Source organism: Sturnus vulgaris, chromosome 11 (genome assembly GCF_052056855.1).
Source record: "Sturnus vulgaris isolate bStuVul1 chromosome 11, bStuVul1.hap1, whole genome shotgun sequence".
NCBI lineage: Eukaryota > Metazoa > Chordata > Aves > Passeriformes > Sturnidae > Sturnus > Sturnus vulgaris.
Genome location: NC_142253.1, coordinates 16,532,423 through 16,557,366, shown reverse-complemented (window position 1 = coordinate 16,557,366; position 24,944 = coordinate 16,532,423). Strand labels below are relative to the sequence as shown.

The 24,944-nt window shown below is 41.7% G+C and overlaps 1 protein-coding gene across 2 annotated transcripts in view; it reads left to right on the top strand.

Moving 5' to 3' along the window:
• Positions 1–24,265, top strand: part of DCAF1 (DDB1 and CUL4 associated factor 1) — a 47,246-nt gene extending 22,981 nt beyond the window's left edge. Inside the window, exons 14-25 of one of the 2 annotated variants that reach the window (XM_088171620.1) lie at positions 605–1,865; positions 2,760–2,958; positions 3,620–3,702; positions 4,494–4,578; positions 5,800–6,033; positions 6,590–6,683; positions 7,144–7,248; positions 7,954–8,027; positions 8,942–9,046; positions 19,573–19,828; positions 22,570–22,625; positions 23,320–24,265. In XM_088171620.1, coding sequence (XP_088027746.1) covers positions 605–1,865; positions 2,760–2,958; positions 3,620–3,702; positions 4,494–4,578; positions 5,800–6,033; positions 6,590–6,683; positions 7,144–7,248; positions 7,954–8,027; positions 8,942–9,046; positions 19,573–19,828; positions 22,570–22,589 — 2,516 coding nt within the window. In that variant the 3' untranslated portion in view covers positions 22,590–22,625; positions 23,320–24,265. The remainder of the gene's footprint in view (positions 1–604; positions 1,866–2,759; positions 2,959–3,619; positions 3,703–4,493; positions 4,579–5,799; positions 6,034–6,589; positions 6,684–7,143; positions 7,249–7,953; positions 8,028–8,941; positions 9,047–19,572; positions 19,829–22,569; positions 22,626–23,319) is intronic. The other variant, XM_014869700.2, reaches the window with a different exon arrangement.
• The last annotated feature ends 679 nt before the right edge of the window (positions 24,266–24,944 follow it).

Below are 24,944 nucleotides of genomic sequence, written 5' to 3'. Positions count from 1 at the left end.
AGAAAATGAAAATAAAAGGCAGGCAGAATACTAGATGTAGGCAAAAGACAATTTCTTTTGCACAAAAAGTCACTGGGCAAACACCAGTTCTGTGAGGGTTTTGATATTCTGAAGCAGACATGAAACTAACAGGAATTCTGTGGGGAAAAAAGTTGCCCTAAAGCTTCATTTTTGCCTGATTCCTTTTCGAAGCTGTGATATGATTATTTTGTCCTCAATGACTTGGTCCTCTTCCTCAACGTTTACTTTGTTAATGTTTATACAAGAGAGTTGCTCTATGCAGTAAAAATCAGAGCATGTCTGTGCATTTTGCTCTGTCCAGATAGGTTAGGTTTTTTACTCCTGGGTTGTGCTTGATTACTACGTCTAAGAGATTATGTGAAATTACCTACTGATGAGGTGGAGGACCAGCAGTCCAGGAAAACATTTTGCTAGGGAGGTAGAAGAATATATCTTAGACTACTTAGCAGAACTTCAGGAATTTCTGGAATTAAGGGAAGTACCTATTGCTTTCAGGTTTGTTGGAAGACTCCCTTACTTGTCTGATCAACTTGTGTAAGATACATTTTAGAGTACTAAAGAAACTACTTCTTTCCCTCACTAGGTATTAGTATCATCCTTGGAGTTGCCGAGGGTGAGTTTTTCATCCATGATGCTGAGATTCAGAAATCAGCCCTTCAGATCATCATCAACTGTGTGTGTGGCCCAGATAACCGGATCTCCAGCATTGGGAAATTCATCTCTGGGACTCCTCGTCGAAAGCTCCCTCAGGCCCCCAAGAGCAGTGAGCACACGTTAGCCAAGATGTGGAATGTGGTGCAGTCCAACAATGGCATCAAGGTGCTGCTGTCGTTGCTGTCTGTGAAGATGCCGATCACTGACGCAGATCAGATCCGGGCTCTGGCCTGCAAAGCGCTGGTGGGGCTGTCACGCAGCAGCACCGTTCGGCAGATCATCAGCAAGCTGCCCCTGTTCAGCAGCTGTCAGATCCAGCAGCTGATGAAGGAGCCAGTGCTGCAGGACAAGCGCAGCGAGCATGTGAAGTTCTGCAAGTACGCTGCCGAGCTGATCGAGCGCGTCTCCGGGAAGCCCCTGCTCATCGGCACGGACGTCTCGCTGGCACGGCTGCAGAAGGCAGATGTGGTGGCCCAGTCCAGGATCACCTTTCCTGAGAAGGAGCTGCTGCTGTTGATTCGGAACCATCTCATCTCTAAGGGCCTTGGGGAAACGGCATCTGTCCTTACGAAAGAGGCTGACCTGCCCATGACTGCAGCGTCTCACTCTTCTGCCTTCACCCCTGTTGCGGCCGCTGCCTCTCCGGTGACTCTGCCTCGCACTCCCCGCATAGCTAACGGCATCTCGGCCCGTTTGAGTAGCCACACCGCTGTAGGTTCCACTGCCACCTCTGTCCATGCTCAGGCAAGGCCGTCTGCATCCCAAGGTCCACCTGCCCTTCCAGGCCCTTCTTACTCCAGCAACTCTCCTCTGATTGGCAGGATTAGCTTTGTCAGGGAGAGGCCGTCTCCCTGCAATGGCAGGAAAATCAGAGTGTTGCGACAAAAATCGGACCATGGCGCCTACAGCCAGAGCCCAGCTATCAAAAAGCAGCTGGACAGACACCTTCCTTCCCCACCCACGCTGGACAGTATAATCACAGAGTACCTTAGGGAGCAGCATGCCCGCTGCAAGAACCCTGTTGCCACCTGTCCCCCTTTCTCTCTCTTTACTCCCCACCAGTGTCCTGAGCCAAAACAGAGGCGCCAGGCGCCCACTAACTTTACCTCACGGCTGACCCGCAGGGCGGCCTTTCCGAAGTACGGAGGGGTGGATGGTGGCTGCTTTGATAGACACCTTATATTTAGCAGGTAAGGAAGAAAACTATGTTATGATCCCTCTCAGGATGCACCCTGTGCCAAAAAGCCTTACCTGGATTCAGGCTGTGCAGTCCCACGCTGGAGTATCCTTGGAGACAAAAGAGTTTTCATTCAGAGTGACAGTGAGAGAGCCTTGAAAGGCATTTTTAGTAGTTGTTCTGTTTGTCTTGTCCTTAGTGCCAACCTTAGTACACAAAGCACACTTTATTTTCAGTAGCAGCATTGACTAAAGAAGCTGGTAGCTCTTTATTCTCCTTTGGAAGGTGAGTATGTAGCACCAATTTTATGGGAGTGTAACATAGCCTTGAGGATGGTTGGCTGACAGGTGCAGGAGAGTGAAATCTATATTTTGCTCTTGCAACTGAATCATTGGCACCACCAGTTGCCTTTTCATGGGGCCTTTCCTGAGGTTAAACTGGAAGGTAATGTGAAGCTTATGAAAATAAAGGTGTCACTTTCCTGAAAGCATATTCACAGTGAAAGCACTATCACTGTAGGAAGTTATGATGCCAGGATGTTGTTTGGCTCATGTGACATCATCTTGTGCTAAGTGTTTCTGAACTGTTAGGAATTTTTTTGCTAGCTCTCTGTACTTACCCAGATGTTGACGTTACAGGTTTTCCATCAATTCAGCTTTGAAGATGGAGTCCAAGTGTTTCAGCTTAATGATGTGCTTTAACAGAAGTACCACATAGTGGACAGCAAACCCTGAAAGATTGCAAACACTGTTGCAATACTCGAGCATTAGTCTTCAAACTGACACTTTGCTTACTCTAGAAGAAAGCTAAAACTTGTACCTGTGTAATCTTAAAGGGCTGGATTTAATAACATCACACAGCATTTCAGTTTTCTTCTCTTTAGCCATGTAATTTTTGCCTTCTCTAGGTTCCGTCCAATTTCTGTGTTCAGGGAAGCAAATGAGGATGAGAGTGGCTTTACCTGTTGTGCATTTTCTGCAAGAGAACGATTCTTGATGCTGGGTACTTGCACGGGGCAGTTGAAACTCTATAACGTGTTCAGTGGACAGGAAGAGGCCAGTTACAACTGCCATAACTCTGCCATCACGCACCTTGAGCCATCCAGGGTAAGGAATCACAGACCTGTTCTGATTTTTAGCAGTTCTCTCTGCCTAAGCCTTGGGATGTTTTGGGCCCATCTGGATAGGTACATGTGAAATGCACCTACTGGCTGGCCTGCAGTGCCTGTCATTGGAGTATTCATAATAGTTGTATATTATGAGTTCTACATGTAGGGTTTTTTCTTTCCAAGAGAATAAAGAAGATACGTAGTGACTGTGTGCCTTCTTAAGAAATTAATATATGTATTTGGAAGTGGAAAAATGTTTAAACTGACTATTACGTATTTATTTATGTGTGATGTAAGATGTCAGAGTTTATGTATCTTTGCTGGAGAAAGAAACCTTTCAGGGGATGATTCTAGGAAGAAATAAAAGATTTATAATCAGAATGGACTCCCCTCACGGGGCATCAGAATCCAGTCATGGATTATCCTGATTTTATCTGCTGTTAATGTCATAGATTGTTCCTATTGTTACCTGTAAAGGTTGTTTACCAAGGTCTCTTTGTTATACATAGTATTAGATACTTGGATTTTATCCCTATAGGAGTAGTATTAGGCACCAAAATCTTCTCTACAGTTTCTAAATTGATCTTGTATGGTAAAATGATAACCTCTGTTTTCCCTGGTGTTCTTTTCCTTTCCTCCACTCCAATCTGGAAATCCAGGATGGATCATTATTGCTGACATCTGCTACATGGAGCCAACCTCTGTCTGCGTTGTGGGGAATGAAGTCTGTCTTTGATATGAAGTAAGTACACTCTGACTCAGCTGTGGGGTGTGCTGCACTTGGAAGAACGATTTGATACGGGAATAAACGCTAAAACAGAATAGCACAGATCTCAAAATGTCTCTTGTGAAAAAATGTGATCCCTTTCTTATATTGGCAATTTCCCTATTTTATTTGGTACAGAGCAAATGCTAACTTAAGTTCTACCTGAAGTCCTGTTTCATGCAAGATAAATCACTGAAAGTCATTGTTACTCCTTAAGGCAAAGAAACATGTTTGTGTTTTTATTCTCATGTTTGTAAATTATGTTGGCAGTCTTTCTGTAGGCAGTTCAGAATTCAACTAGCACGGTGGTTTGCATGGTGAAATTGTCAGACCTGGACTGCAAACTCTTTAAAATATATTTACAACCACAGTATTTACAACCTCCTTCCCATAAAAAAAGTGGGTGGGAAACTCTTCATATTTAAAAGGTTTGATTGTTTACTTTAGCTGTAACAAATGTTTTAGTGTGACCTGTGTGGGGTCAGCTAGAGGCTTTTCTTCAGAGGAAAGGTTTTACTCCCTCAGGCTGCATGTGTTTCCATGTTCACAATGCCATCCATTGCTGACTTCTCCAAAGTGTTGTATTTATGGCAGGCTCTGTTGCTGGCAGGTTTGAATTTGCTACTGCAATATGATGTGGTCAGTGGTAAAGGAGAGGGTTTTCTACATCTTTTCTCCGTTGTTGAAACCTGTGTTGAAGCTGTTGGGGTTGTTTGGGTCATATAAAATCTGCAATTCCTTGACTTCTTTACTGACTGTATCTGCAGGCATTCCTTCCCTGATGACCACTATGTGGAGTTCAGCAAGCACTCTCAGGACAGGGTCATTGGCACAAAGGGAGACATTGCACATGTAAGTACCAGGAAAGCTCATGGAGAAATATAACTCTCTGTAGGATGTCTGTTAATTGATGTGAGTGCTTTGATGCTCTGTGTAACTGATGAGCTTCAGAGAAAAGCTTTGAAAGTGTCAAGTAACTTCTCCCTGTTCCTGAGGGTATAAACTTTACCATCACGAGCAGTGTGGATGTGTTGCCTCTGGGCAAGTATCAACAGCTCTGGGAAATGCCTATTAGAAATGTGCTCCTTTTCCCCCTCCCAAATTTACAGCTTACTTTTGGGTAATTGAACTTTACCACTGTATCTTCAAAATGTATTGTTGTAGTGCTTTGCATGAACTCCTGCAAATTGGACAGACAAGACTTCAGAGAGCTTCTGCTGCTTTGCAGTGCTAATTTGCATTTGTTATAGGCCCTCCGTCTCTCCTAAAAGAGAATTTGCATAAAAATTTTCCCTGAAATATAACTTATTCAAATTATTTATAATTTCAAATGTTATTCTCATTTGTTTAAGTAAACTCTCTGTTCCTTCCCAGTTTTTAACTTGGATTTAGCTGGAAGTTTGTGTACTGTGTTTATCTGGTAAACAGATTTGTTTTCCAGTTCTAGGGAATATTTTCCTCTGTAAGTCTGAACAAGAGCTAGGCTCTGAAAGATGTTACAGATCAGATTTATCTGAGGAGATGATCACAAATCCTTTGTACTAGTTTAAAGTATAAACTTCTTTTATTCCAAAAGTTTCTTGTGCCAAAGCTCAAATTTGCCTTTCTATGTAAATGCCAGGAATTTTGACTAATTTTCTATAGTTTCTGGCTTTTTTCCCCTCACTCTGTGCTTTGGAGTTTTAATGTTTGTAAATACCATCTGCTCTGAAAGCAGTTCCATTTCTGAAATAGTTTCTGGCTAAGTGGTACCTTGTGATTGCAGCTTCCCAGTGCACACCTCATAGTGGGGTTATTTTATTTGGAACTCATCCTGATTGCAGTGAAATGTATCAGTGAACCTGCAGTAAGCCAAGCAGTGGCCAGAACTTGTTGTGAGGCTTGGTTCCAGCTGTGAAAAACTATTAAAGGGCTAGTAGGAAGAGTTATTTATGGAATGCTGTCACATGAAATGGAAAAGTGAAATGGGGAATGGAGTGATTCTGTAAGCAATCTAGGAAGGGAAACAGGGATTTTAGGCACAGGTATATTACAAATTGTGACTAATCTTTCTTTTTCTTTTTAATCTAAAAGATCTATGATATTCAGACTGGCAACAAGCTATTGACTCTGTTTAACCCAGATCTTGCCAACAACTACAAGAAGAACTGTGCCACCTTTAACCCCACTGATGACCTTGTCCTAAATGATGGTGTCCTCTGGGATGTCAGATCAGCACAAGCCATCCACAAGTTTGACAAATTCAACATGACTATCAGTGGTGTTTTCCATCCCAATGGGCTGGAGGTCATAGTCAACACTGAAATTGTATCCTTTGGGCCACTGTGATAACTGGTACTGAGACTTCAAGATCTGGATGAACAAGTAGCTGTTGGCAGAGTTGTATTAATGGTCTTCTGTGCTACATGTTGTATGGTAACAGGAGTTTCTATCTGTGAATCAAGGAAGAGTAGGAACTGTTAGGTAGCTAATTTAAATCTAGATTCTCTCTCTAATGCAGTCCAGAGAAAATACTTAATAGAGAGAGAAAGCAGGAGAGATTTTTCTTCTCTGATACCCTCCATAGCAGCTCAGCTCTCTTCCCATGTCTTAACAAGATCAGCCTTGAAGGTACTACAGTCACCTCTCATGACTGGGAATGGCATTTTGAGTAAGAGCTTGTAAGAGCTTTCTCATTTTGAACACATGGAATGGAATTGTAGTGCCAGTGTCCACCTCTGCTTCCATCAGAAGAATGTCTTGGCTATTTGCAAGACAGATGCAGTGAAGTTCCTTGAATGCAGTTAGCCAGTTCTTTGCCACTTCACTGAACAGGAAGTAGAAATTTGCAATTGTTTGTTGCTCCTTAGCCTGTGTTTTTCAGTGGGACCTCCGAACTTTCCATTTGTTACACACAGTACCTGCACTGGATCAGTGTCGTGTGGTCTTCAACTATACAGGCACAGTGATGTATGGAGGTAGGACTTTTCCCCTTACATCACTCTCCTGGATCACCCCTTCTGAGATTAGTAGATGCTTGTTGAGTGAAATGGGAACCCTCAGAGACACTGTAACTCCAGGCCTTACTGGCATGCGTGAGCTGGATTTTTTCCAGGATGCTCATGCTGCAATGTATTGCTGACAAAGACAGTTTTCTGTAACATCAGCAATATCTCAACTAGTTAGTGAGATTAAAAAGCAACCTATTGTATAATGGCAGATCCAGTGATGCTTGAGAAATTAATTTTGTCTTCTGTATTAAGTTTTGATGAGCTGTGGTATCAATAAAGGCATCTCTGGAAGAGATGATATTAAATAGGTCTTGCCAAGCTATTAAATATAAAGAAAAATCATGTCAGAGTCTCATTTGATCTGAAGTTGATTAATGGTAGTGACTAATGGAAGGCAGATTTGTGGAATAATCTTTCCTTGTTTCAGCTATGTTGCAGGCAGATGATGAGGATGACCTTCTAGAGGAGAGAATGAGAAGTCCCTTTGGCTCTTCTTTCAGGACATTTAATGCAACTGATTATAAACCTATAGGTAAGAGTAAGAGAGGAGCCAATAGCTTTGTCTGGAGGATTGAAGGTTTTTTGAAAGTTTGCTTAGTAACATTCACTTCTCTCTTTGCATATATGAGAAAACAAATTGCTATATCCTGTTCTAGAGGAAGCACAGGAATTGGGTCTAACACTGACATAATTTCAAGTACTGTATCCCATTCAGTGTGTGACTGCCTTACTTGCTCCTGTTCAGCAGTTCTGGCTTTATTTCCTCTCTTCTTTCCAAGTAAGGCATAATCTGAGACAGTAGGTCACTTGGCCAGGATGTCATTGCTCTCATTTCACACAGGGCACTTTTTTTAGCTCGTGGAACTAAGCTAATTGCTGCTGTGGACATAAACAAATGTGGCTTTTGCTGTCGAAGGGAGGCGTAGGTCACAACTCAGTCTCTTAGTTGCCACCTATTCTGAAGGATGCTCTGTTGTTTCCTGTGCTTAGGGAAACCAATAAATGTATTATGAAGGGAGGAGGCACGGTGCAGAGCTGGTTACAGGGCTGTTTTTCACAATGGTCTCCAACGTTTCTGTGATTTATTACAGGTTGAATTCCCTACAAACATTCATTTCACTTGCTTCAGCTGTTTTTTCTTGTCCCAAGACTGTATTATTTGCTTTTAGGCACTGCTTTTTGTGAGCATTAAGTAACCTGCAGTTAACCACTGAGTTTGTTCTGTGATGTTTTCCAGCTACCATAGATGTAAAGCGGAATATCTTTGACTTGTGCACAGACAGCAAGGACTGCTACCTGGCTGTTATTGAGGTAAAGCAGCTAAAATAAACCCTGGTCTCTGTTGCTGTGGTTTGAATGCACTGCTTCTTGTTTCTTTTTTGGAGTTCCTGCTGTTAAATTCATGTCCTAAGCAGTGGTGGTGTTTTGATGGTGCTAAGGATGCAATTCATTTTTTATTCTGCACCCCCTGCAGTCTTGTTTTGCTGCCTCTTAATCCTTAAATTTCCAAACACTTTTGCTTCTCTTCTTTAAACTCTTCCCAGTTTTAAATTTACAGAGATTTTCTTCTCATGAGCATAAAGAAAAATGTGGTTTTTTTCTTATTTATAGCAATAATTTCCTATTATTGCAAATTAAAATTTGCACTGTACCAAATAACTGGGAAATGCAATCTTTCATTAGCTTCCCACTGAGCTTTTCTGTGTATCAGTCTTACTGTTCCTTTTACACTTGTCTTCCTAGCAAAATCCCAGAAGCTAAGGATTTGAAGCAAAAATTACTGAGCTAAACTTCTGGTTTGTTAGGCATGCAGTTCTTTGCTCCATAATATGTTGTCAGAACCCAATTTCTTGAAGCCTGATTATGCACATGTAGTGAGTAATGTAGAATCCTGACATCTTTATACTCTGTGAACCCCTGATCCCTAGAGACCACAAAAGCAAGTTAAGAATTTGTAGCAGAGCGAATTTCATGTTTAACTACTGAAGTTGGAGATGACAATGACAATGAGACCAAGAAAATTTTCTTCAATAGGAGTCATTGGAAATGTTACTTCAGGGAACATGGCAGGCCTTGAAACCAAAGAGGCTAATTATAGTGCTGCTGGTAAATGGGAGGGAAGGATTTTGGAAATGTTTCTGTGATTTGAGATCAGATGTAGCATTGAATATGAGAGCTGAGCTCAGTTCCTGGGGTTAACTGTGGTGTGGGCATCTCCCCTGCAGAACCAGGGCAGCATGGATGCCATGAACATGGACACGGTGTGCAGGCTCTATGAAGTGGGCCGGCAGCGGCTGGCAGAAGATGAGGAGGATGAAGAAGAAGATCAGGTGAGAAGCATAGCATTGATCTGGGTGTTCAAGAGTAGTGCTTAGCCCTCTACATCTATTCATTACCCAGAAAGTACAGAGGCCTCAGTTGGCCTCACCTAATGTGAAGTAGATCACTGTACTGTCAGTGTCAACTAAGACTCTCTGTGCAGAACGTGTGTGAACAGTAACTTTATGCACTGTAAACTAACACAGTAATTCGTAGCTTATTTATTGATTTCACTAAATATTCAGTCTTGATCAGAAGCTTTGCTTTTTGTTCTGCTTTTTCTTTTTCTAAGTATTTCAGCCCCCAATATAGACAGTTGTGCTTGAGGCTTTCCTTTTTTCAATTCCAATTTCATATTTGGACACAATTTCTCACCAGTTTCTGAAAGAGACACAGCTTGTGACTAATGCAGTGAAACTGCACAGTACTTCTACACAGCAAAAGGTTTAAAGAATTTTGAAGAGAGCTGTAGGTTTGCACTGGGATGTGTTGTTTTGCCTTCTCTGATCAGGTGTTGATCTCTGGCAACTTGACAGAAGAGTTCAGAACTGCACTAAGTGCCCCTGTCAGGATACAGCTGGTAGACTACACAGTAGCACAGAATGCTTACTACGGTAAAGTGAGAATTAAAATTCCTCAGAATCAATTTGTAACTTTTTGGGTATCAGATGTTTTGGGAGTTTTTTGGAACAGGCAAAAACCTTATGCTTCAATTCCCTCAAGATTAAAAATGCAATATTCTTTGCTCTTTGGTGTCTGCATTCTAGTAGATCATACATTTGTATCTCCTGTGAGAAAAGCTGACTTCACCTTTTTCCAAAGAATACCAGAAGATAATACTTTGGTTGGTTTGTTTCCCAGACAACGTGGAAAGCTGGATTTGTGCTCCCCTTTCTATCTCTGAATCTTCCTGTTGCTAGGTTAAAACTTGTACTTTCTAGTTCAGAAGACTGGAGAGCAGTTCTCAGGAAAGAGTAACTTCCTTTGCAGTAAGGAGTTGTTATTATTACAATTTCCCTGTAATTCTGAAGATAAAGCAGTAGTTCTGGTTTGGGTGTGAAGTGTGCTTTCCTGGCCACTGAGTGTGCTACAAGGTTGCAGTTGAAGTCTTGGCATTCTTTTGTAGTCATTGGTCGCTGCTTCTATCCCGAGATTGGATAGATTAGAAGAGTAGAATTTCTTGGGAAGCAATAAAGAGGGAGGAGAGGTTATTGCTCCCTCCTTCGTTTCTACATCGCAGCCATCCCGTGCTTGCCATGGGCAATATTTACTAATTCTATCTCCACTTCCACTGTTTTTGTTCACTTTCACTACATTTTAGTATTCATATTTTCTTTAAAAACTCTCCAAAAATACTTTGTAGCCAAAATGGTTTTTGCATTGTATAATAATTAACTAGCAGCTGTCAGGGAACTGCTTTGCAAAATCATTGGTAAGTGTTGACTTAAGGGAGATCTGTGTTTGTGCAAGGCAGTCCATGGTTCCAGGCTGTAACAGCAGGTACCCAGCAGAGATAAGGGATCTGCCACTCATCACATGTGACTGGGGACACTTTCTGTCTTACAAATAGAGGTGGCCCCAGGCAGAATCTGTGAGTGCTAAAAGCTTTTCTGTGAAACTGATGAAGTGTTCAAACAAAGCTGCTCCTGGATTGATTTGCAAGCTGAGAGTGATTAGTTGGTATTGCATAACTGCTGCTTTTTATGGTCTCCATTTCTGGGGTCTGTACATGTTTCCTAGAAACTAACTTCTAGGGATGGTTCCAACCAAGTTTCTTTAGGAAGAGAGATTTGGTTTTAATATCAACAACACTCATGTACCCAAATTCAATTCAATGTACATAAAACTGGCCAAACATAAACTAAGGCCCTTGCTCTTTGTTCTCTGCTTTTTCTTTAGGTTTCTTTTTGTCTTAGGTTTACAAAATATAGCTTTTGTCTCTATAGAGACATCCAACATTGAGCTACACACATATGTAGGTGTTCAGTATTTGCCTAGTTAATTTCTGTGATTTAGCTGTTAAAAAAATTGATATAACATTTCAAACTTGTCGGAACTTTTCACAGATACTCTAAAACCCTTTCTGGCTTAAAGAGGATACTTTTTGATCTTTCATGAAACTGGCGGGGGGGAATGCATATTAATCAACATGAATCTGGTATCTTTTTGGTCAAGGTTTATGAGGCAAAAAATAATTCGTTTGACCCCTGTCTTTTCACACCTTGACTTGATGTATATTTGGATTTTCATATCTGAGCTACATGGGTCCATGGGTACATTTTTTTGCCTGTACAGAAAGCAATGAGTACTCAAATAGAAGGGTGGCTGATAGGCAAGCCTTGCTCAGAAGTCATGTGATGCACAATGAAATTGCTTTAAAATTTGTGCTAAGAGATAAGAACTATAGAGAAAAATATCTGCCTTTTTTTACCTTAAATTTTGATGCCTCATGATGTTAGTTCTGACAAATGTCACTTGATGGCTCCATGACAGCTCTTCCAAAAGCAGAGACTGAGAAATGAATCTAGCAGTGATGTTTGGTCTACAGATATCTCTCTCTCAGTTCCTTCTGTAATTTAAGAAACAAAACAACTATGTTATTCCTCCTATCTCAAACCAACCTTGTAAGATCAACTGATCTGCTGTGTCAATTGCCCTCACATTAAATGATGGGGCTGGCACAGTGGCCTGAGCATGGGACTGCTGCAGTGAATGTGGGTTTGTTGGAAATGCTCAGGGACAGCACCAGTGTGGCCTGGTTCTTCCCTGCTGCTGAACCAGCCTTTCCTGGGAGGCCTTTCCCTAGGTATAGACAGTAATCCAGAGTTGTCAAGCCTTGTTAAAGAGAACAAATGCTAATGAATGTTGATGCTCTGTGGTCTGTACTTACTGTGCACTGAGGGAAGGTGAAGATGTAGCATGCTTAACAAGAGTCTGTTGGCAAGCTCTTTGGTTGGGTGTTTTACTCCAAAAATACCAGGGTTCCTGCCTTGAACTTCCATGAGTTTTATGAATTATTTCACTACTGGGTGAGTATCCAAATGTGTCCATCAATAACCAGCAGTCTTACTCACAAGTATTTGCAAAACTGTGTTCAGCATACAGAGAAATATGTAAGGGTTTCCTGTTTTTTGGTCTGGCTGCAAGATCTTCCTCTTTTTCTTCCTGCATTTGCCACTGTTCTGATTTAACTCCTTCAGTTAGATTTAATGAAAATAAGTTGGGTGTCTGAGCTGTTGATACAGATCTTGGATCATCTTTTGGTTGTTAGCTTGCTTTATTCTTACTTACTTCTTTCTTGGCTGATTAGTATCCCCTGTTTGTTAATCTGCTGTCTTCTATAGTGAGGCAGATGAGGAATGTCAGAGGAAATGGCACGTTGGCTAGAAAAGGAGACTTTAGAAATATTATGTGCCCAGAAAAGCTGAAACCAAGGGAACACAGAGTAGACTCAAAACTGTGAAACTGAAGTCTAGATGAGGTGATGATCTGAGTGGGTTTTAGGATTTTCAGTCTGTGCATTTTTACTTCCCTGTTTTAGCTTTTCTTTCCATATTAGTTGTTTAAGGCCTGTTTTTTCTCTCTGTGGTACGTGTGGGCGATGTTGCATCTGTAAGGCTCAAGTAGTGTCCTCAGTTACTGTCATGTTCAGAGAGATTTATGGCTTCAGCAGCACATTGCTTTACCTAGCTGTCCCTGTCCTATAAAGTGTGTTCTACTTCTTTTGCCAGACCTGAAGAACTGTTAATTATCCTGCAGTGCTTCTGGGCTATCGAAATGGTTGATGGTAGGTGTGTAATTTGTCTTTTTGCATTGGTTTAGAAAATTCTAGGTGATGGGAAATAAACTTTGTTGATAAGGCAATAAAGACTTGAAAGACAAATCACTATTCTAACAGATGGTTTAGCTAGGGTGAAGAATATTTTCCTCAGCTTTCTATGTGGTCTTTGTGATCCCAGTTTCTACTTTTATTTCAGGATTCTCCCCCATCTGCCTGCCACAGTAATTCCAACAGCAATTCCACTGTACTTTACTGCTGTTGTTTGATACAGTTGGTTTGGTTTTTTTCATGTGAACACTTACTTGCTGGGTAAAGATGCCACAAACCTTAATCCATATTTACACAAATATTTGGGAATCATCAAACCATGGTAGTGCTTTGCCACTATAAACTGACTAGAATGATTTTTGTCACCCGAGGCCCTAAAGTAAGGGTTTTAGGAGCTGTTCCTGTAATATTTGAAGGTACAGTTTGATTTCAAGTCTTGCTCATGGATAAAATGGTTTACAGAATAATAGCTGTGAATGTCTCAAATGATAATAAATGTGTCTATTGCACACCTTCCTAGAAATCTTTGAGTTTAGTGGCATCTGGGAAGGCTGAGAAAACAGTGGTTTCTATCAAAGACCCTTTATATAACAGACACATCTTTTGAACAGGCATCCTCCAAACCAGATATTTAAAAGAACAGGGCCTGTACTTTTTACACATTTTTAGATAGTAGCAAATAACTGTGACTGCTTTAGCCTATTCTTCTCTTTCAGAAGCTATTTTCAGTAGCTCTCAGGCAGTGCAAAGAGAGGAAATTCTTGGAAAGAGATAAGTATTTGGAGTTTCCAGAAGGGCAGACTTAGTATTATGGAGTAAAAAAAGCTTCAGCAGAGATAAAAACATATTCTGCCTGTTCAGTGACATAACTCAAAGATGTCCTTCCTCTTGCCTAAGATATTTCTATAATTCCCACAGTAGTTGGGATCCAAGTAAAGAAAAACTGCCTCAGCTGTGATGAGAAATGCCAGTCAGAGGCTTGAGAAAATAAAGGAACAAATTCTTGTCCATAGAGAGGGAGTTCATTTATCTTCCAAATTCTTAAATTCTTTTATGCAGTATTGTTCTTTGTCATGAAATTAAAGGAGGGAATTTATTTTTGTGAGTGTGTGAGATCTGTGAGAGAAAGGAAAAGAAGCATATTGAGAACTTGTGCCTAGTTCTGTGCTCCTTACATTACTTCTGAGCCCTGCAGCACAGGGAATATAATAACAGTCACCTTAGAACCTCTTTATCCCGAGCATTAAGGAAGGTACCATCTGTGAAATGGTGGCTTGCACATCCTTCAGAGGCCAGTGACTGGAGCCAGGTTGATTATCATCAGCAGCAGACAGATGGAAATGGAAACATTTCATAGGCAAAACCTGAGTTTGCTCAAAAGATCCCCACCTGAACCTCCTGGTCCATGTGAGGCCCATTCCCTTAAAGCTTTTATATCATGGATGGTTTGTCATTCATCACAGGTCACTGCTAGACAAGCTAAACCTGCTTACACAGACTGAGAGATTAACTGCTTTTTATTTCTTCACTCCATGTTTTGCCTCTGTGACATTCTGTATGCTGTGTGCTGTTTCCTGTTTTAAATCTGCACATACCTACACCTGCATAGAAGCCTATGGTAAGATTCCTTGCTTGTTGCATATGGTAACTTCTGCACCTTCCCAGGCTTCTACATTTTTAGCTCTGTGACTAATGGCTATGAAGAAGTGGAAATTCTAACCCTGAAATAGCCAAGAAGGTAAAAGTAGGTGCAGCCTTGTAGTCTGAAAGGGATTAATTGGAATTAATTTACTGGTACATAGCAGGAATTCTGGGTTTGCTAGCTGAGAGGAAGGATAGACATTAGGTAATCTAGGATATGAAAATCCTTACATGTTTGACCAGGGAGTCTGTTGGCTATATTTAAGTTTTTCCCTCTGTCCATTGTCTGGGAGTGTTAAGAAGTGGTTGGAGGGGGAGGAATTGGCTAGAAACTCTTAAGTGACTGAGAACCAGACATTGTCACTCTTAGGAATTGCATTGCAAAGGCCCAGAAAGTACCAACATGGTACTCAGCAAAGAGTACAATTGTCAGAAGATATGACAGGGGTATTTCAGTGGAGAAAGATAGATAAATTACTGGAACAAGAAGAGACTTACTCCTCTGGGTGAAACATTCTTCAGTACACTTGTATTTGAGCAATGATCTCATGTCCCTTCTATGAAAGCAAAGCCCCTTCCCAAGCTTGGCAATAGGGGATAATTAAAATAAAGCTGATAATCTGTAAGGGATCAGATTACTGAAGTTACAAATTTGCTCTAGGAGAAATCTGGGGAAAGAGGGTGAAGTAAACCAGTAGGCTGTTTCTTACAAAAGCAAATAAATTAACCAAACTCCTGGGACTATGGGAAACATGAATTTCTTTAAAAAGAAAACAAACCTAGATGAAATAAACAACTTTTAGAAGTAGATGTTACCAGCAGATAATATCACTTGGCTAAAAGCAGCCAGAAGTGAATTAAAAATGAGCTGAAACATTTAAAGTAGTGGGGAAAGCTGTACTAACATTGATTAGTTGTTCTGCAGATAGCAAAAAGATAGATGAAAATAAGAATAGTTAGAGTAATACCATCCAGCATGATTCAGACTGAGGTGCAAGAGAGATTGTGTTTTCAGAGGGAAGAAGTGTTGCTGGAAAGCAGCTGGAGGTGAGAGGTTCTGCTCTGGAGATGCTGATGGGAGGTGAGCAGGGGCTGGGGAAGGAGTTCATGGAGCAGTCCCAGGAAGCTGGGCAGAACTGTTGATGTGCTGCTTGGTTTTGCACTGTGGATGAGCTCCTGGTGGAGGAAGAAAAAGTCAATGAGGTGCAAGAAAAACAGATAAAGCTTTTTTAACAGCTGAAATCATGTCAAATAGGCAAAAAAATCAGTGACCTGTAGATCTCAAAACTCAACATTTCCAACCCAAATATCAACAATTGAAAAAGGCCTGTGAGGTCTTCCTTTGGCAACTAAAGGCCAGCCTAGTGTAAATTTGAGGGATTATGTAATCTGCAGTGAAGTCTCAAATCCTGGTCACATGGTCATAAAAAACTTTTGGAATCAAGAAATGTAAGAAAGCTCTATAAAAATGTCTTGAGAGTACTTGAAAGCAGGCTGGTGTATTTTTATATACTGCAGATCTGCAGTGCTGTAAGTCATACTTCCTGGAAGCACTTTGTACATAGACTAATTTAATGTTAGAATACGTTACAGAAATATGTTAAAATCAAAAATTTAAAGTTCTGCTTAACTAACGTGTAGTTTGCATCAGTTTGAATAAGTGAAGTACTGGAGTTTCCTGAGCCTTTGAATGATTTTTTGAGAGATGAACACCAGTGAGTGTATCAAGTATCAATAAGTTTTGCTACCCAAAAAAGACAAATTTGTGAATTTTGTATGTGCAAGATGGTTGGTAAAGGAGAATGGTAAGAAAATCCATGATGGTAATAGCTTATGAAGTGGGTGCCAACAAGCATCAAAGAACAATATGGCAGAAAATACATAATGCTTGAACAAGTGCAAAGGCTATTTACAAAGCTCTGAAAGGGCTGTAAAAACTGGCAATATGAAGAATTAGGTCAAGTCGGTTTTTTTTGTTCCAGTGCAGCCACCCCAGTATCTGCCATTCCGTTAGGGGATGTTTTTTTCTTTTTTTCTTTGGGGGTTACAAGTGGTGAATTAATTGAACCAAATCTACTCTGCTTTCTGGAAGCAAACTAGTAGTAGAGTTAAGTTACCAGTAATCTGCTTTGAGATGATCTCAAGATAGTTCTTTGCTGTGTAATCAACTTGTCTGATTCTGGAAGTTTATCTCCAGGTTTTCTTGTACTCACTACATGTCTGTAAATTTTTCCTACATGAGCCTGGATATGGTTTGGAATAGCAGTCTTGTCTTTCTTTGTGACATGGCACAAGTGTTTTTTTTCTCTGTGTAGGGATCCCTTACATGAGACAGTTATGGTGTCTCATGAGGATTCATCCTCATGAACAGCCTGGATGTCACTTACATGTGGTGCTGTTAGACTGCACCTGGCACTCCCTCACTCCTTTCTCAGCTGTGTCCCCCAGGGTTGGCTTTGGGAGAAGCAGCTCTGGGTGCTTTGTTTGGAGAGCTGTCCCCAGGCTCTGTGTGGAGCCAGGAATGCTGCACTGGGCCTGCAGAGCTCCTGCTTGGCTTGGCTCAGAAGCTGAGGCAGAATTTATTTGCCTGTAGCTTAGCAGAAGCTTCACAGTGTCCGAGTGGTGTTTGGGTTCTTTAAAACATGACAAGGTGCAGGTTTCCTCCTCACTGCTGAAGGTTGTCCTCCTGAGCCCTGTGATGTGTCACCCTGCAGCTCTGTAAGGGTGTCACTGCGTGTCACTCATATGCACATGTGACTTCTTGTACCCTGAGTTACACACTGTCTTCTGCTTTACCAAGGACAGGGATAATTTTCATTTAATCTTTCTGCTCTTAATTGTTTTTTTTAAATGAATGTGGCCTGACCAATCACCAACTTCAGATTAAGTAATTTAAACTGTAGAAGTGGAAGCATTTCATTTTTTGTTTGTATTTTCACAAATTTTTTTTTTCACTGGTTGACATAACCCTTCAAAGTTAATTTGCAGCTAAGTATACAGCCTTTCTGTGTAATTTGGCTCTTACTCTTGTCAGCCAGAAGGGATTGTTAGCTCTATACAACTGTATTTCATTTCATCCTGTATTTGAAGGGTGATATTGGTATAAATGCCTTGCCTTAAGCTTGAAGTAGAATGTTGATGAAACAGTAATTTAGTTTCCAAGAAATACATTACATATGAAACATAATCAAATTTAGCAGTTTTGACAGTTTGAATCCTTGTGGACTAGATATTTAGGAAAAAATACTTTCAGAAATTCCACAGGTATAGAAACACAGAGGGGACCTAATTCATTTCAGAATCCTTCAACTTTTACCTACTTGGACTCTAAATGGATCTTGTACACAACATACTTTTTTTCCTAATATCTACAGGTGTGTCTCTATCTCCAGATCCTGAGAAACTTTGTTTAATAGTTCCAAGATTTTCAAGTAAATTGATATCTCTTTTCTGCTTCAAAGTTGTTTAGACACTTAAAAAGGAAAATAAACTCTCCTGCCTTTTCAGTTTTTAATCAGCTTTTCAATTCTGAATAGAGTAATAAAATTTAAGACATTGGTCTCTCTGCAGATACTGCATAGAACAAGAAGAAAAACAAACTATTAAGGCAAAGCTTTTTTTCAATTTTCTTTTCAATTCAGTATGCTTTATGGAAAATTATACCCAGCATGGCACTGCAGTTTAAAACTGAACTGCAAGTAAGATGTTTCCTCTCCCAGTATGTACATAATTATGTCTGTTTATCTGGGGACTCATTGCCTCAAAGTTGTAAATTCGTAAAATAAGCACAGGCCTTAAAACAGGTTGATTTGAATTTTATATTTAATATAAACTCTTTAATAAAGGAAACTGTATGTAGCAAGCCATTGCTTTTATACTGTGATCTGCATTTAAGAACATGGCACTTCTGTTTAACAGTGAAGACTTGGCTGCCCTTTGCAAGTGAAGAAACAATACAATTTACTCAGGCTCTTTGGTTTTCCTTATTTCTTTTGCCTGTGACAGATGTTGGATTTGTGTGGGTGTGGTGGCTTTTTATAGCACTGACTGAAGAAAAAGTAGGTTGTGGAGATGACAGTAAAGGACTTTCCTCTGTCCCTTTAGAATTCAAAATGCAGCAGTCTAAACAGTGGGAGTGTGATGACCTTGAGGACCAAAGGAACCCTTGAAGTGGGTTGTTAGATACCTATCTTAATTGCTTCCTAATTTTGCAGAATGTGTCTCCTCCCGAAACAAAGGGGCAATTAGGACTGAATGAGTTGAGAGCATTCTGTTAGAGAAGCAGGCTGTGGCTGAGGAGATGTGCAGGTAGATTGAAGCTTTTTTTTCAGTCCTGGAATGCTTTGGAGCTTGGCTTATGGTGGCAGTTTGTCTGGAAGAAGGGTAGAACTGTTACAGCTCCTTCCCACTCAGTCTCATCCACTACACACAGATTGCTGGATTTCATCTGTGCAATGAAGAATTCCGTTGCTTTACTGAATGCAAATTCTTATGGTTTGATAAAGATCTTGATCCACAGGTAAATACCAAAGATGAAGCTTCTGAGCTGCCTTAAACAGTTCAGTCATCTGAAGCTGAGTGATTCAGGGATTGGCTTAGGCTGAAAGTAGCTTTTCCTACATTTGATACTTCATCTAAGTGGCAATGACAGACTGATGGTGCATGTGGTTTGATGTCAAGTGGAGATGTTGGTCCTGCTGAAACTAAAGCAGTTTGCACAAGACTAGCAACAAAGCCATGGATTAACAGGTCTTACTGCATGTCCTTCTCAAGGGTGCCTTGTGGTGATACATGTTGGTGGCCAGTCCTGGAGAGGAGCAATGAGTCAACGGTACCTGTTTGCACCAGCATTTTGCAGTTAAGATTTTGCAGGCCTGCAGGTGGTCTGGCATGTGTGATATTCTGAAGCTTTGGAGAGAGTGCTTAGATGGGTGATGGGAGAGGGTTTATAATGTGTGAAGGCTGGATATGGGGAGAAGTGAAAACTATAGGTTTTCTTTAGTTACTGTTATTCCATTTTACATTTATCTTAATGTCTGCAATGGACTATTTTTGTTGTCTCTATAGGAGGAAGAGGAGCAAGAGGAAGAAGATGATGATGAAGATGATGATGACACAGATGACCTTGATGAACTAGATACGGACCAGCTGCTGGAGGCTGAGCTGGAGGAGGATGAGAACAATGAGAATGCTGGTGAGGATGGAGAAAATGACTTTTCTCCCTCCGATGATGAGGAGATTGCCAACCTCCTGGAAGAGGGAGATGAGGGTGAAGATGAAGATTCTGATGCTGATGAGGAAGTTGAACTGATACTTGGAGATAGTAAGTGTGTGCCCACCTTGGTGATCTTGTCCACTGCTTAAGGTCCTGACAAAGAGGCAACATCTAAATTTCCCCTGAAATGACTTAACTGACTTTTCCCTGGCTGGTATGAGTGGCTTGTCATCCTGTCAGTGACAGGCCATCATCATGGTTGTTCACCTGGGGCTTCTCCTAGTAATCTGCTAGTAAAAACAGCTTTTATATGAGAGAACAACTATGCATTCTGGAAGAGGAGGCATCCCCTTTCTTCAAGTGCTCCCAGGTGTGTGTGTGTGGAAACTCCATGTGAAGAAGCTTGTGATTGTTTGCCTGTCTTCCCCTTCAAAGGGACACAGATTTAACTCTTACCTCACCTGTCCTCTCTGCCTCGTGTGAGCCTGTAAGGACAGAGAATCACTTCTGATCCTTGGTGCTGTTCTTTCTCTTTTGTAATTGCTCAAAGTGTAAAGCCAACATAGCCACCATGGCATTTCTGACTTCGTTTCCTTTATTAGACTATCCTGAAGCTAATGTAACCTTTGGGATACAATTTAAATTGTTCTCTTCCTCTTTTTTTATTCCACAAATACAGTGATTGGAAAGTATGACGTGTGTGTGTATGTGTGTATAGAAAGTTCTGAACTTTTTATGTAGCAATGACATTTGGAAAAATGTTTCACAAGAAAGAAGGTGAGTAGGATAGCATCAGGCTCGAGATTTGTGACACCAGATTCTGTTCCCTTTTTTGCAGCACGGTTTTTGAGTGTGTGCAGCCAAACCACTTAGTTTGAAAATTAAAAACAACTGTAAAAATGGACATAATATAGTTACCTTAAGTTAAAAGTTTGGTAAGGATGAGTAATTACAATGTGCAAGGTGTTTGAAGTCCTGCAGTGATAGATTGATTCCCATCTCAGCTCTCTTATCAATGTTCCCTGCCAGTGAGCTGGAGGATGAAGCATGCCAGGCCCCTCCTTGGCAGTGATGTGGTTGCCAGACTCATCCATGTCTCCTGTGGCATTGTAGCTCAGTCATTTTTAAGGATGTGGCCACATGAGGTTGCCAGAGTTATTCAGTGGGGTCACTGCTGTTCTCTAGAAGGAAATAGGTTTATCTTGTAGGGCCATATAGGATATGTGTACAGCTCAGTCATTAATAGCATCTTACCATACAAAATTTTGGGGTTACAGGGAACCTCTGTGTCCTAGTAGTGGACAGGATCTTCATGACACAACTTGTTTTTCCTCAGGGAATGCAGGGCCAGAAGCTCTTCAGAGGGCACCTGGGGTGCTGTACCTTGAATTGCCTAAGGGGCAGAATGGCCAGGATGTTGAGGCCATTTCAATAATTCTTCCTGGAGCTACTTGACAGAAATTTCAGGCGTGCTGTGTGGAGCACTGTCTTATGAAGTGGCCACATCTGTACATCATTTATGGATAGAGCTACTGGAGCAGAACTTTGATCTGTTTGATCTGTATGTCTGTGGAACTGCAGCCAGCCCATCTTGTGGCTGTTAGGTTGCTTAGCAGCAGTTTCGGGAGCTCAGAGCAGGAAGCGCAGCTCTGCCAGGCTGATGCATGCATGGTCCTTGATGGATTTGATGAGTGGGGTTTTGTGGCAGCTTCCTTTCTGTTTTCCACCCAGCAAAGAGCAATTAAAATTTTCCTCTGCTTATGCTTGCTCTAGAATTAAAAGTTGTAGGGGCACTACCATTGTAGCAAGTACTGGCATAGGCTGCATTTAGAGTGTTTCTGTATTGTGGATGAACTTCCATAACATACAGTGAGTGTTTCCAAAGCAAAATAATTCACAGAACAATTGAAAAAGGGGAATGAGTGGCATTGATCTCTTGTGCTTTAGAAGAGGTTCTAATTCCTTTTTTTAAATAATCTGTGGAGAACCTTTTAAGTATGAATTTGTCTTCCTCCCCCTTTGTTACCACTTTGGGGACATTAGATCTGTTTGTCAAAGCAGTTCATGCATTGTGCAGGTCTTTCAAGAGCTTGTTACTGGGCCAGGTGGGTGTAATTTTTGAAATGCACATGTGATATAGGATGGAAGAAATACATAGAATTCTCACCAGCAGCATGACTGACTCTTGATTCTGATTCCTCTTTTCTTCCATAATCCAAAATGGCAACTTCCAGGCAGGTCTGTGCAAACTATGCCAAGCAGTTAACTGCAGTCAGGTTTACTTGCAGGTGTAGAGCTCAGAACTGGAAGGTTGTGTGGTGAACTGGGCAATAGCAAGGAGATCCTTTCTCAAAGCTTTCCTCTGAGTTAAAAAAAAAATAAAACAACAAAAGCCCCCCAGAATTCCAGCTTTCCCAGCTTCTCTTCTCCAGGGTTTCTGTATTTTTATCTTGTTTTTGCTTCTTTCCTCCTTACTGTGTAACTGTAGCTACTGCAGCACTGGCTGATGTTTTCTAACTCCCCAAGGTGGCTGTGACTGTTCTGGGAGCACTGATGATCCCTCAGCTTAGGCTCAGTCTGATGGATGGTGAGATGGAGCATCCCTTGCTGATCACAGTGGAAAGGCAGCTGGCTGATCTTTCAGGGAGGAGGGTTGGGGGAAAGGGTTTGTGCCCTCTCTGCTTGCTGTAATTTTTTTTCCCCTAAGGATAGCATCTGAGAAGGGGTGAACCTTCCGAGAAGGTCTTTCTTACCTTAACAGGCATTTTAGAGATCCACCATTACTGAGATGGCTAAGTGGAAGTCTTGGTGTCTTTTTTTTTTTCTTTTAAACTATTTTTAACACCCAGTTATCTGCTGCATCCAATGAATTCGCATAAGAAAAAGAGCCAACATCACCTCTAAGGTAAGGCAGGAGCCCTCTTGCTGCCAGAGCTGCTATCACTTCCCTCTTGTACAACTGAGGGAAGAGAGATCTTATGTTTTAAGATAAAAAGCAAGTGTGTGTATGTGTGTGTGACTGCTTCTGGTAAATCCCTTCATGTCTTCATTCTGTACCACAATGAAGAAAACCAGGAAGAGCACAATTTGCAGGTCACCTTTAGGCAGTGACCTGTAGTTAAACTCATTACAGAAACCTTTGAGTTACTAGAGGAAGGTTCTAGCTGGGAGTGTGTGTCTTGCTTCCACCTCACTGCACAAGGAATTACCTTGTGCACATCATACACGGGCCAGGCTGGTGGAGCTGTCCAGCTGTGAGGAATGACTGCCACATCTGTTCAGCCCCTGATGTGAAGAGCTGTTGCCCTTTGTTGTGGACAAGCAGTTGCGCAGGCAGCTCTCTGCTGGTGTCCTCCCCACCTTGTCAGGGGAAAATCCTGCCAGCTCATAGGAACTGCACTTGCTAAAGCTGCTCTCCTTGAGCCTCTGTTGTAAGCCGGGAAGGAAAGCTCTGGTGCAGATCTCCTGGCTGCTTTTGAGTGGTTTGGAGCACTGCTGGTGCTGGCTGCCTGTGCCGCGGAGCTGCAGCCTCGGGCAGGGGTGACCATCTCCTGTGCCTGGGTGACAAACCAAACATAACCCGCGTGTCTCCTTTGCAGCTGACAGCTCCGATAACTCCGACCTGGAGGATGACATCATCCTGTCCCTGAATGAGTGAGGAGCCGCTGCGGGGCGGGGTGTGGCAGGAGGGGACGCTCCCTTCCCAACGGAAGACCGGAGACCAAATTGGGAACTGACTCTGAGCACCCCAGCCCTGCCGATCCGCTGCGTTGATTTGAGTCAGTTTGAGGCTCGGGGCTAAGTCTCAATAAAGAGACCTGGGGTTAGGCCTCATTTCTCTCTGCCTTTTTTTTTTTTTTTGATTTTTCATTTTAGGCTGAGATGACTCTTCAAGGAAACTTCTGAAGATATTTCACAATATATTTTCTTTGTATAAAGTTCTTTCCTAAAGAACAGAAATAGTTTTATAAAAAAAAAAAAAAAAAAAAAAGGCAAGTGTTCTAGTAAAGAGAGGAAACCTTTGTATTCCTGTAGTACCTTGTTACCATGGGGTAGGTTTGGGGAGAAAAATTGTTTAAAATTAAAAGAAATTAAAATTTATGCAACTACTAAGTGAAATAAGAGGATCATGGTTTCTAATATTGTTGAGGAGTGAGAATATTTTTATTTTAAATATGATTTTATTTTTAAAAAAGAACTACAGGTGTTACACCTGCTAATGCACCAGTGTGTTCCAGATGCTTCTGTCCTCCAGGGAAGAGCCCCTGGGGTGTTTGCTAATGTCGATTTGCGCTGTGGTACCAGCTGTAGTGGGAAGCTGAAATCCTGGCTGGGCCTACTCAGAGCCTGGTATTCCTGAAGACATGGGAATCTGGGATTGAAGTTTGAGCCCTTTTTCTCCCCTCTGCCCTTTGTGGTTCAAGTTTTTTAATCTTTCTTTCTTTCTTTTTTTTTTTTTTTCCCTCTTGCCCTCTGTGTGGAAACTGCAAATTGAAGGCCTTTTTCTTTAATGTAAAGTGTATTTATTAAAAAATGAAATACAAATCCTTTCTGTGTGTATGGCTGTGAATTGTAGCCATGCAAAAGCAGTGCTCCCTATGAGAGCAGCCAGGTGTAGCTGGAACCTGGCTGCAGTAAGGAAGGGCAAAGGAAACACAAGATAAACATAAAGAAAACAAAAACTGGGATTTGGGAGTGCAGCATGGCCAGGGCAGCTGTGGATTCCAGTCTGATCCCTTGCGTTGCCTGACAGCCTGGAATTCTCAGTGGCATCCTCACCACACTGAGTGGGAGCTGCATGATGCCACTGGTGCTGTGGTTGTGTGGGGAGGTGCTCTGGAGTGTTCTACTCTGTGGTCATGCAGGGAATTCCACATCTCCCGGGGTGTGCTGGGGCTGGGAGCAGCACTGGCTTCCTCCTGTGTTTTGGCATTGCCCAGGCTGCCCTGTGGCTGTCAGGGCACAGGGCAAATCGGGTGCTCCTGTGGGGGCAGGACAAGAGGCCCTGCCCTCTGAACAGGAGGAAGAAATGACAGAGGATTGTTTGACTTCCCAGTGCAGCACCCAACTGCACAGCTTGGGCCTGTGCTGTTTGTTCCCAGGTGTTCAGATAACATTCACTCACCTTTTAACCCTTTCTCTGTTTTGGCCACTTTCAGAATAAGGTTTGAGGTAGAACAGAGAACTGGATACTTCCCACTCCTTGATACTACAACCAGTTTTC